The 12,301-nt window shown below is 42.1% G+C and overlaps 1 protein-coding gene across 1 annotated transcript in view; it reads right to left on the bottom strand.

The window, feature by feature from the left end:
* LOC111657810 (protocadherin-16-like) overlaps positions 1–12,301 on the bottom strand; it is a 72,580-nt gene that overhangs the window by 16,346 nt on the left and 43,933 nt on the right. The window contains exons 2-5 of the mRNA XM_023410130.2: positions 2,537–2,725; positions 1,606–1,837; positions 1,244–1,480; positions 21–812 (exon numbers count right to left, since the gene is read on the bottom strand). Coding sequence (XP_023265898.1) covers positions 21–812; positions 1,244–1,480; positions 1,606–1,837; positions 2,537–2,725 — 1,450 coding nt within the window. The remainder of the gene's footprint in view (positions 1–20; positions 813–1,243; positions 1,481–1,605; positions 1,838–2,536; positions 2,726–12,301) is intronic.

The following is a 12,301-nucleotide window of genomic DNA, read 5'->3' as shown; positions in this document are numbered from 1 at the left end:
TTTCTTTAACTGTCCGTGACCAGCGCTGGCCAGCACTGTAAGTAGATACATGTCCTTAACTTCTCTGTCTAAAGCGCTTTTCACAAACAGCCAGCCACTGTCTGCAGCAATGCCAAACCCTGCAGCATCTCCATCTGGACGCAGGTGATACGCCAGGGGGCTGAAGTGACCTGAGCCAGGGGTCTCCCTGTTCAGAGCTCTGACCTGCAGGAAGCGTGTGTTTATCGGAGTACCTTCCTTTAATTCCACACGATAGGTGAGCGTATCAAACACAGGTCCGTGGTCGTTCTCTGCCTGGACATGAACCACTAGCATGAAGGTAGCGCTAAGCTGGGGTACCCCACTGTCCTTGGCAACCACCTGGAGGTCATAACGGGGGCTGGTTTCATAGTTGAGGCTCCCCACCAATCGGATCTCTCCACTGCTGCGTTCTATGCTGAAGGTCCTCTGGATTCCACTAGGAGAAGAAAGGTCGAAGCTCAGTTGTCCATTAGCTCCAGAGTCTCTGTCCTCAGCTTGTACCCGATACACCACTGTGCCCATTTCTGTGTGTTCTGGCAGCAGCAGGGACTCCGAAGACGAGGGCAGAAAAACAGGTGGGTTATCGTTGATGTCTGCGATGGTAATGTGGACACGGGTCTGGCCAAAGGCTGGAGGGTTGCCACTGCGGGCCTGCACCTCCAAATCAAGAGCCGACTGGGCTTCATGATCCAGGGGCAGACTGGTCCTTAGAGCCCCAGTTTCAGGATCCACTGTGAAGTAGCCTGCAGGGTCTCCAGAGCTGATGGTGTAGGAGATATCTTTAGAGGTGCCTGAAAAGAGAGAGATGACAAAACACATGTCACAACAACCCAGGAGGCTGCACTAAAAGCACCGAAGTAAGAGCAAACTCCAAAGATGTCATTTTTCAATTTTCATGACTGTAATAGCTCTGAAAATGCAGAAAGTTACTATATCAACAAAGTTCTGACATGGAATTTTTGACTGATGTTATTTCAGAGTTATATGTGTATAGTGGCTCAACACCTATTTGTACAAGTGGTGCGGGGAGCAGAGAAGAAACTCTTTTCAGCATGATCCAGTGTGACTGATAAATGTATACTGAACTGTTCAATATGGGCTGCGAGTGAGTGGGCGAGCGAGTGAGTGAGTGAGTGAGTGAGTGAGTGAGCGAGTGAGCGAGTGAGTGAGTGAGTGAGTGAGTGAGACAGAAGAAGAGGGAGCATGTGTGTGGAGCCCCCACCTGTCTTACTGCTAGCCTGGACAATGCCAATGACTGTTCCCCGCAGGGCGTCCTCCGCTGCAGTGAAGTAGTACTGAGTCTGTTCAAACACAGGTGGCGCCACCAGCCCCGCCACCACACTAATGTTGACTCTGGCATTGACGAGGGCAACCAGCCCACCGCCATCCTGAGCAGAGATTACCATGGGAATGACAGAGTTGGCCTTTCCGTAGACGGACCGAGACAGGGAGATCACGCCTACAAAAACATTCAAACAGGCTCTTTTTATAATTGCAAGATAACATTTTTGGAAAAAATCCATAATTGAAATCTTAAAAATACATTAAATTGTCTGCAGGAACAGGAAAAGTACTTTTGCCAACCTGTGTCTTTGTTGAGTGTAAAGAACGGCGAGGCCCCTCCAGGTACTGTTTTGTATGTAATTCTGCCATTCTCGCCTGAGTCTGGGTCATAGGCCGTCACTCTGACAACAGATGTCCCAGGGGCGCTCTGCGTGCTCAAACTAACAGCATAGCTGACTGGGTAGAACGCGGGTCTGTTATCATTAATGTCAACCAGATCTACCTTCACATAGGCTACTGAGCTCAGTCCACCCTGCAGAGGAAACAAAAAGCTCTTTTGTTAAACCTTCACATACACTAAATCATGAACAGAAAAAAAACACACACACCTAAAAGCGGGATTTAGGCCACATTAATGGTGCTAGTAAAAACCAGCAGTAAACCCTGTTAAAATTTCGATGTATAGCATACCCTCTAAAATATAGTCCCAGCAGGTTCGTGCAGGGATACAGATTGATAGTTTCCCTCGGGAAAGAGCAATATGTCATGACCCGTAGAGGGTGAGAGGGCTCGCCTCAACAAAACAATCTGTTTCATAGGCTTTTCATTCGCAGAAAATACAGTGCAGGCTTTTCATTTGGACCAGGTGGCAAAAACGAGGGAGGCGGCAGTCCAACTTGTTAAAATATTACTGCCTGACAGTCGAAGCATTTCTCCATCTGATTGCTTTAACATGACCACAGTAATTTTGTTTCATTTTTAACCTTTTATTTTTTAAGTATTATCTGGCATCAAGTCAACAGGATGCTATACTAACTTTTGAGTAAGCCCGCCATGGAGAGTCATTCAAGCTTTTCCTCTTTACTTGGCTGCTCAAATCAAAGTTTTTCTGCACAGTTGGCCATGTCTTTGCTCTCCTGTCAGTATGAAAAGCACGGCTGCTGTGTTTATAGGATTACTCTGTGGCTCAATAGATTCATATTAAGCATGATTTCAAAATGTGGTGGCTCACCCCATCCACTGCAGTAACAGTAAAGTCGAAGCTGGCCGGCCCTTGATCTCTGTCTAGTAAAGCACTAGTGCAGATCTGGCCGGTCTCCTTTCCAATGGTGAACTGAGAGGGAACAGCGCTGTTAATGCCGGAGCCAAGGGAGTAGGTAACGGAGCCAAAGGAGCCGCCGTCTGCATCTGTCGCAGTTACCTAGAGAGAAGAAAACATGCAATGGTCAAACATTCCACAATGTGCATTAAAATTAAAATTTATCAAGTTGGAAGGGAAATATCTTGCTGGAGAAACTCAGCAGTTTCCACAGTCATTAATATTACTGTAAAGCCACAGCAGATCAAATCTAAATTCTAATAGAAGGATGTAAGACTAAAGACAATCCACAAACCGAAACAAGAGCACCGTACCATGTGCCTTGTGAAAGCATCTTTGGACCTATTCTTTGTTGTTTATCTGAGCCAGAGCATGAGCCAAACAGGCCCTTTGGCAGAGAGGGGCTCTGAGGGAATGAAAGGGGTTGGCGGAAAGGAGGATGACTTCTACAGGCTACTGGGAGGGCTGCCAGCAGGGAAAACTGCCTGCTTCAGGAGTGGCGTCTGTCTGCAAAGGACAGTGACAGGGACAGCTAGGGAACAGTGGGATACCACACAGTATGCATCAGTGCAACGCATTATACCCTAATGTCATGTCCCGCTTGCGGTCTGGGTTTAATAACACCACACATCTACAGAGGGCTGGAACTGCTGGAGCTATAAAAGCAGCTCACAAGCCGTCAGCCAGGGAGCCGACTCAATTACTACAGGATCTCCCAAGACAGCGCAAGGCAAACAGACCAATCAGATCGGGCCCCTAGGTACCAGCGATATAATTGTTTGCAAGTGTTGGCTCGGGATTGCAGTTTGCAACAGATTACAGTAGGATTAAACCTCACAAGTTGATTAGAATTCTCCTTCCTCCCATCTTTTATAAATGGATCTTTTTAGGAAAACACTAATTGGAAGAAAAAAGAAGCTCGAACCATGCTCTGGTGCTCCAGCAGTCAGCAGCAGGGAGCCTCCTCTGCGTAAAACGGACTAGTCATCAGGAACATTGCCAAGAAAAATAAGGCAAGCCATGCTTATCATCAAAAGCCGACTTTTTGAAGGCATTGCTGTGAGTGTGAGAATATGGAAATCATTCATTCAAGGTGCTGAAGGTTTGGCTGCGGCAATTCAGTCTCCGACTCTTTCCTGAGCAGATGGCAGACGAGGGACTCAGCAGAGAGCATGCCCCACACTCTGGACTGTAACTCCTAACAGAGGGTGAGTGGTGTGTGGGAGTGAGGGAGTTGTAAAGCTGGCAGAGATGCAAGCCAAAGAGAAGAATAATAAACCACATGAGGAAAGGGGAAACCAAGAGCAATACAAGAAAGCTACTCCATCTTTTAATGTTAGGGGGGGGTGCAGTTTACTGTAATATTTTATCATTTTGTTGCAGGGGGACAAGTTATTTATAAAAACCCCACAGCTTTATGTGCTGGTTTTTTTCACTGTTGTTTGATGAGTGTCAGCTGGAGCACTGAAGGAACATTTTAGCATGAATACCTGGGTTTGTTAAAAAAAAAAACAATAACAGCCGGCAGATATGCTACAAACATTTCCCAGCAGATCTGCAGGAAAATATTTCCTCTCTTGTGACTGACCCATTGAGTTGTTGCAGACACTGAATGTACAGGCTATTTGAGTCTCCCTGTTGCTTTCCATTTTAGCCACAACCATCCATAAAAACGTTTTTATAAAGTACAACCACATACAGAACATTAAAAAAAACTCACATGACATTTATATTTATGGTATGAAAACTTGAAAAAATGGGAGAAATAATATATAGAAAAAAATATGAAAGAGAAAAGGAAAGTCACTTTTGTTGGGGTTGGGAGTCTAACCCATTTTTCCTTTTGAATCTATAATGATACACAGCAAAACTTATAGTTGTGTTCATTACATCCAATTTATTACATTGCACTGAGGGTTCCCTTTGAGTTAAAGAAAAGTTTCAGCTTGGGCGAAGTGGAGCGGTACAGTGTGTGCTACAGAGATACTGAGCTTTTCTGTGAAGAACAAGTTTAGCAGAGACAGGAGACTTGAGTGATGTGTGCGCCATGAAATTAATTTACATGAGGAGGATCCAGTGCTTTAATAATTACACTTCTCCCAGCGCTCCAAGTACTGTGTTAAGTGGTAAAGATATTTGGAGCCATATGTGGTTTGAAAACTTGAGAACAATATGTTCCATGAGTTAAGTGTAGGATTTTTTTTTTTGGGGGGGGAGATGTGTATAAGAGACAGATCCTGACCACTGTAAGTAGGATGCCTGAAGCAATCAGTCTACTTTGGAATCTGCAGAGACTGCGATTCCACTTGCACTCTCATTTGTAGGTTAATAGCAGCATATCAGTGTCATCTTGCTGGAACAGAGAGGCTCGTCTGTCCTGGAGATCATAATGTGCCAGCCTCCCATATGAAATGACACGTGAGACCATATGCAAATGAAAAACGAGCAGGACAATTAACCAGACCACAAACCATGAACCTTGAGAGATGAGAATAACCTAACATAATCTGGCCTCCGGCATCAACATTTCTACCATAAATGTCTGATAGGAAAAGATTTGAATAAATCAATAAGACTGTGAGGGTAAAGCTTAACAGATGAAACAAGATTCTCACAAAGTCTTGAATAAAGATTGAAGCTTGGTTGGGAGGTTGCGTAATGCAGCAGTTCAGCCACAATGTCACAGCAAGGAGTCATCCATCTTTCATCTCAGTGTTTTCTCTATATACTTGTACACTTCTTTATTTCCCTTTCAAATGTTCAATGGCCAATATTTGCTCGCATACAGTGAATATATTAAGGTTACAACCTCCTCTACGTCAGCATACAGGGAATTGAAAAACAACAAGGAAATATTTGCAACTAGGAAAGTAATGTAAGATGTGCCAGTCATAAGTAGTAATTCTACGCCCTGCAGGGGGGAGAAAAATACCACTCACCACTTTGTCGAAGTCATCTTGACATGGATACGAGGGGCCTCTCTTTCTGTTTCCCACTGCCGTTTTACTCTTTCCACGGCAATGTATAGGTATTACGCAAGCGGTATTTTTTATTGGATTAAAAGTTCAAAAGCAAGAGTAATCTTAGATCATCAGCAGCAGCCAGCAGTATTCTCCCTACACTCCATGTTTTGAGTGAGGCATGATGGGAGCTGTCTTATCAGCAGGGGAAAGGCAACGTTTGGCCGAGTCCTTAGTAAAACAAGCTGGGGGAATCCAAAGATAACTCGGGAACTTTGTGGTTCTCCCATCAGATTCCAGGAGCCTTCCAGAGGAGACTTTCTGACTGAGTGACTGTCCAATCAAGAGAACAGGATTCACAGGAGAGAACATGCCTTTGTATGTTTATGTATAATATGTTCAAATGGAATAATGATCCTGAGGCTTTTGGATGCTCCAGTGTTCTGGCCCATCTAACGTCCTTACTCTGTGGTCTGAGAGAGAGAGCCAGGCCTGGAAAAGAACAAGCCCAGGATTTGGGTGGTTTCTATTTTTAGAGCTGAATTTTACAATCACAATTCTCGTATATGACTAACCACTGTAGCTTTCCACTTCTTGTTCTTAAGATTTTGTGGATAAGGCACACACATGTGTTTGTCACGTATGTCGACGTGACCTTATTTGCCCAAGCTACTGCTCCTCTCCCCATCTATTGCAGCCATGAAAAAATGAAATAAAGCTCCACCGTGGAAAGAAGTAGTTCAAAAAGCTGTGAGTAAATGAATGATGTAGAGCCGAAACCATTGAGGCCAACAAGGGGTGAAATGAAGGCAATGTAGTTTTTAATCACGCTCCCCGTATTTTGGAGTGCCCAGTCAAACAAATCTGTCTCACGTAGACCTCGGTGAAACCAGCCAATCAGGACTGCACCTCTGCCAATCTAAATAGGCCACAAATGACGGAGTGCGCATGTAAATGTTTGCCAACGGGGAAATTATCACACACATCAATCAAACTCTGCATGCACACGTCCTCTGAGTGTAACTTAGATGCATAAGCAAAGACACCAATGTACAAACACTGGGGATAAAGTCATTGCTCATCACGGTCTCAGGATGCCTGCGGAGCAAAATAGCGAGACCAAGTAATTCCGCACTCCCTCGGATTACACCAAAATCTTCACCGGGAACTCTTTGCAAACAAATCAAGCACAGATGGATATGGCAGCAGTGGCTACTGTGACTCTGGCCCAAATAAAACTTTGTGACATAAAGTAATGTTCAGAAAATACTGGATGACATTTCTAAATCTTAAGCTCAAATTTATGACTGAGTCTGCTTTTATCTCACTTGGAGAGTGCTCAAACTTAAAGCACCATATGTGACACATTGGCCAGTTGGCCAAGCAGCTGAAATGGGTTTAGAGAAGTACTTAAGTTACAGAGATCAGTGCGGATGTTGAAAAGAAACAACTTTCCATCCCTTGGGATCTAGAATAAAGAGAACCTTGTTTATTGAATGGTGGAGACTTATTAAAGGTGAGAGGGCTGAATGCTCCACCTACAAGAGATTTCAGCAGCCATATTTATCTAACTGCAGTAATGCCCCAGTTTATGTAAATCTGTTTAGATATTTACAGAAAATAAAGTTTTTATTTTATTGTTTTTCAAAAGTGGAATTTTTCCAGATATTAATTCAACCAAGTCAAACATCATTTTGATGACAGTTTCACAGACATGACCAATTAAGTCTCTAACAACACGATTCCACAGGAGCAATTAAAGCATGTGATAGACTGCTGGAGTGACATGAAGATCATTAAAAGACAGTGAAGGCAAAGAGGAAAGCGTAGGCTCGAAAAAAAATCAAACGAGTGGGCGAGTTGCAGAAATCTGGACAGAGAATTGCTCTGAGCTTTCACAGCTGGTGTGAAGCCGTGCACACTCCTCTCCCTCTATTGTCCTGGCATCACTTCTAAGGAAAGCAGAGATGAGGAGAGTGAGGCGGAGACCTCCTAAAGGCCTCTTTCACTACTCGCTGAAGTAGCAGATAGGCAGGTCAGAGACTTCGTGACATGTCCATCACCACACTAAAGGCCCAGACAGAGACCACACCGCCCCGGTGGAAGGAAGAAGCCCACACATTGTTGACGAATATAACAAAACTCCAAACATTTGCAGCACAGACAGTATTGTCTGGGTTCTGACCAGCCATATGTGAAAGATTTTGGTCGTTACTCAGGAGACAAAAAAAAAACTGAAATCTCCACTGCATAGTTTAAGACATGTGTAAGGTCTACAAAACGGTGACATTAAATACTGCCAAACTGTGGCCTGTGATGTCTGGCTGCTTTGTGTAAGTGTGATAAAAGTCATGAAATTTCAAAAGACGTCCCACTTAAAACGGCATGAAAGATGCTCAAGTCTCATCCCAGCTGTCTTGTTGTGTTCCTCGGTTAGTATACATATTTATACAGGGCACGTCTACATATGAGAAAAGCTAAAGCAGATACAGTGGTCTACCTGGGGCACTTCTACCTGGCTGCAGGACTATGTTATGGTACAGTGCTGTCAGGAGAACATCACTTTTTGAGGTTATTTTTCTATATTTTGAAGGAGTATGTTGTGTGTATCCCTCTAATCTCTGCTAATTTGAGTACTTTTAAGTGAAAAGTTGAAAACAACAGCTCATTAAAAATGCACAGGCATAGCTTTGCCTATTTAAGGGAGAAGTGGCTGCAGTTGCAGCTTCATGTTTGTTTAACTTTGGAAATGAAAGCAAGTTGAGGGTCTAAGAGAAGTTAAGATTTGTGGCACGAATTGACCACGAGTTGATTTAAATGTACTTAATGGCAATGTGTCGGATGTGATGGATTCTGATATTTCTAGTCTCCAAATTGAAATGTTGGCTTGGTAGTGATTCTGCAGGAAAGGTCAGTGGGTCAACAATAAAATGAGAATTCACACTCTGGGACCATTTATATTCACAGTGAATTTAATGGTAATCAAATTCCAACGGTTTCCAAGACACTTTATAATGTGCACCTTAAAATATGCAAAATGTTGACCTGAACGAGTCACAAGGCAAAAGGCCGCCGGGGTCATGTGAACTCAAAATTGTTGGGGGGATTACACTGACACCACCACGCTACAACCCCACTGATTTTGGGAAAAAATCCATTTGGTTGAGAGCAAATCTTTGTGTGTGGCCTGCCAAATGAATTCTATTCACAGGAAACACTCAAATACAGCAATTCAAGCATGACTCCTTTAAATGAAAATTTTACATCAGCTCTCAATTATCCTTTGCATAATTTTTGTTGTAAAAGCCTCAGTAGCATTATACTGGCATTACCACAGCCACACATACTTTATGTTTACAGAACAAATGGATATATAGAATTGCATTCATTATTAGCAATTCAAATTCACAAAACCTCCCTGAGTATCCCTGCATGACTTCACAAGGACAATTTATTCCAGATTTGTCAAGAACTTTCTCCGTCCAGATGTCCATTAAAACACATCTGCAGTATTGGGGTATCCCTGTGAAACACAATATAACTGTCAAGGTCACTAACCATCTTAATCACACTGATTTCTCCAAAAATATACAGTTATGTGCTAGCCGCCAAATCATATCATCCACAACTGTCCTTCCACTATGGAAATGGGTTCCAACTGTCCTTGCACGGCTAATGGTTTGACCAGACTACAACTGTAGACTAACACTAATAAAATCCATTACACATGTGCTGAAGGATAAACATGACAACAGATACTATTTTATAGTAAATTTTCCAGAATTATACAGTCTTGATATAATTCACTTGCCCAGTCTAAGTACCTTTTGGCTATTTTTGGAAAAAACATTTGCTTGACTCGTCTGCAGCGACAAAGCACCATGTCGTCAAATGTACAGGCTCAGCAGGTCCCACTGTCCAAGCTTCTTGAGATGATATCACCTCAGCTCCTTTAAGGCATATAATGAACTGCTTTCTGACACAGGGAGACAAAGAAGTATTGATTTCTAAATCAACCATGGTTCCATAAAGCTTTTCATCTTTCTCTGGGTGTGTGTAGTACACTGACATAAATGTGGAGGACCTGGGTTAAGGGCAGCAGGTTAGTATGGTGTAAGGTTCACATATCTGGCAGAGGAACAGAGGGGAGGTAATATAGCAGACAGGGATATAATGACACTTGGTGCTGGAGTGCAGACACAGGACAGGATAAGGTTTCTGTCTTTTTCCTTTCCCCTCACACATCACTCACCATAACTACTACGCTGCTGGAAAAAAGAGAGTCAAAACATCGAGACAGAGTTTCTGTGTTTGAAGCGAGTAGAAGGTCAGTGTGTTGCTGAATTAAATGTGATGCAACATGCAGTTTAAGACATTAAGCCAGAATCCTAAAAGTGATAATTGACAAATTTGGAAGAGTGTATTAGCTATTCTTTAGTTCTCACTCACCAAATTTGATTAATTTGTTTATGTTGGGGAATTTCTGTTCTCTTCTTTTAAGATGATGAATAAATGATGATAAATGATGATAAATGTTAAATAACATTATAGCAGAGTATAGTGTTTTGTTGTGTTGATAAGAATAGGACACTGTCTCGAAGAGCTGTGCTGTGCTGTGTCTCCAGGATTGCTGGTAAGTCCCTATTGTTATTACCAGCATACACTTTAAATGAACATCTAATGCTACGGCTCTGGAACAAATGCACTTCTGTTGACTAATAATGTCAAGAATCCATCACTTTATGTGGTTAAAGTTTCCAGCACAAGACTGACTGGTGCTTCAAAACTCAATCCCTAATCAAGTCGCAGCTTGGCATTCATTATCATAAATTTCCCCTAATGAACATCTAGTAAGCAAACAGTCTGTCATTCGGTCTATATGTGGTGTAAATAAAGACAGAATCTAAGAACAGAAGTATGTCTGCAAGAGTCTGCAGAATAAGAAATATCTCTTCATTCTTAAGTAGAGTTCAGACCTTCCCCAAGTTGTCTCTGAATCTTTCACGGTTCCAAAACGCCACCACTGAGTTTTTTTTCCTCAAGTGTCCTAATATTTGTCTGATATATGCAGGCACTCTTTGTCGTTTGCAATTTAAGTTGTTATTAGAAGTTAGGTGGCCTGCATTTTGAAAAAAAATAAATAAATAAAAAAAACTTTCATTAAACTTTCTTCTAAAAGCGAAGCATCTGTCTTTCATCTGGACCATGCATCTGGAAGTGATTAAGCATCAAACCATTTAAGGAGAAAAGGGTTCCAGAAAAGGCTAAATGAGCAGAGAGGAGAGATATTGTGTAAAGAAAAAAAGTTAAGAGCTAATAGAGCTGCATTAAATGAAAGCTGCATTTAAGACCAGACATGAAATACTATTTTTAAGTTGTTAAATTATCTGTGCAGGTTAATTAACTACAAATTATTGCAAAAAATGATTACAGAAAGGCCTATTGCGAGGAAATAGGGTAGATACACACATGTAGCTGCTTTATAAAAATAGTTTGTGTATAGCACAACAGTCTGTCTAGAAGCAGGTCCTAAGTCATCACAAAGGAATGTCAACACCTTGAAAACAACTTAAATGTGTTTTTAAAGACCCTCTGGTATGTGCTAACCCAGTCAGTGTTTGATATGAGCCATGATCCCAACAGGTAAACTGAGAGAATTTGATTTGTAGCTCTTATGTAAAATATCCTGTAAAAGGATGTAAGAAAAAAAACTTTAGCAACTTAATTTTGAGAAGCACATGGATGAAGGGTTAGCGGGGGGGGTCCTGGGATACTGGCCTGCGTACCAGAAATGTTGCTGATCTTGGTGTAGGCTAACAGCTGGAGAGGACTTCACTACAATGTTCAGCTTTTGTAACCACTGACAAAATCTTTTCGCACAATATCAGGGATAATTCTCAAGGAAAGTCTTACTTTGGCCGGAAAAATAAATATGACAAAAACCCTGCTGGAAGTGTGAGAGTACGGGTGTGTGTGGCATTAATCCCTGGACACCTGGAATGACAGAGGCAGCACGGTGACCCATCTGAGAGGGTCCTGCTCAAGACATTGGCTTGTTTATTTTCCAAAGGTCAAATGGGAGAGACAAACCTGCCACTATTTTCTTATGCATGCTGGCCACTGGTTAGCCAATGGAAAGAAAACAAAGTTTCTAGTTTGAGTTATTTCTAATGAAGAATAATCATTTTGAATGACAATCTCACAACAAGATGTGGAGGTTAGAAGATTTAAAATAAACAAGTGCATTAGAGGAATCTACCTTTTACCCCAGTTTAATAATTCTAATGGATGTAAAATTGTTGTGCCATTAGCTGCTTTGTAGTGGTTGTAGATTTTATGTTCACATTATATTTTGAGCAATCTAATGCTAAGACTAAATGTCTAGGTGGAACATAAACACACTTGACTTTTAATTTCAGTGGACCCAATTACTGATGAAATGCTCATTTATACAACAATAATGTATGCAAACTCCCAGAAGCATAAATGTAGTATTTTCAAATCTGACATGACATTTCATGATGACTGAGCCTCACATTATACAACATCAGCACACACTGCTGAAATAACCTCCAGTAAACCCAAAGCACCACAAAAAATCTTTAGTACAGCCTGTTAAAAGCCTCTCAAACTCTGCCCAAGGTCCAGTGTGGGCGGTGAACTGATGCTAGAAGCTTGCTGAGACGATCCGCTCTCACAAGACATCTACCAGGGGAGG

This window comes from Seriola lalandi, unplaced genomic scaffold (assembly GCF_002814215.2).
Source record: "Seriola lalandi dorsalis isolate HSWRI2012SDOR001 ecotype SW California unplaced genomic scaffold, Sedor1 jcf7180002054413, whole genome shotgun sequence".
Taxonomy (NCBI): Eukaryota; Metazoa; Chordata; class Actinopteri; order Carangiformes; family Carangidae; genus Seriola; species Seriola lalandi.
This window is presented reverse-complemented; position numbering and strand designations above follow the sequence as displayed.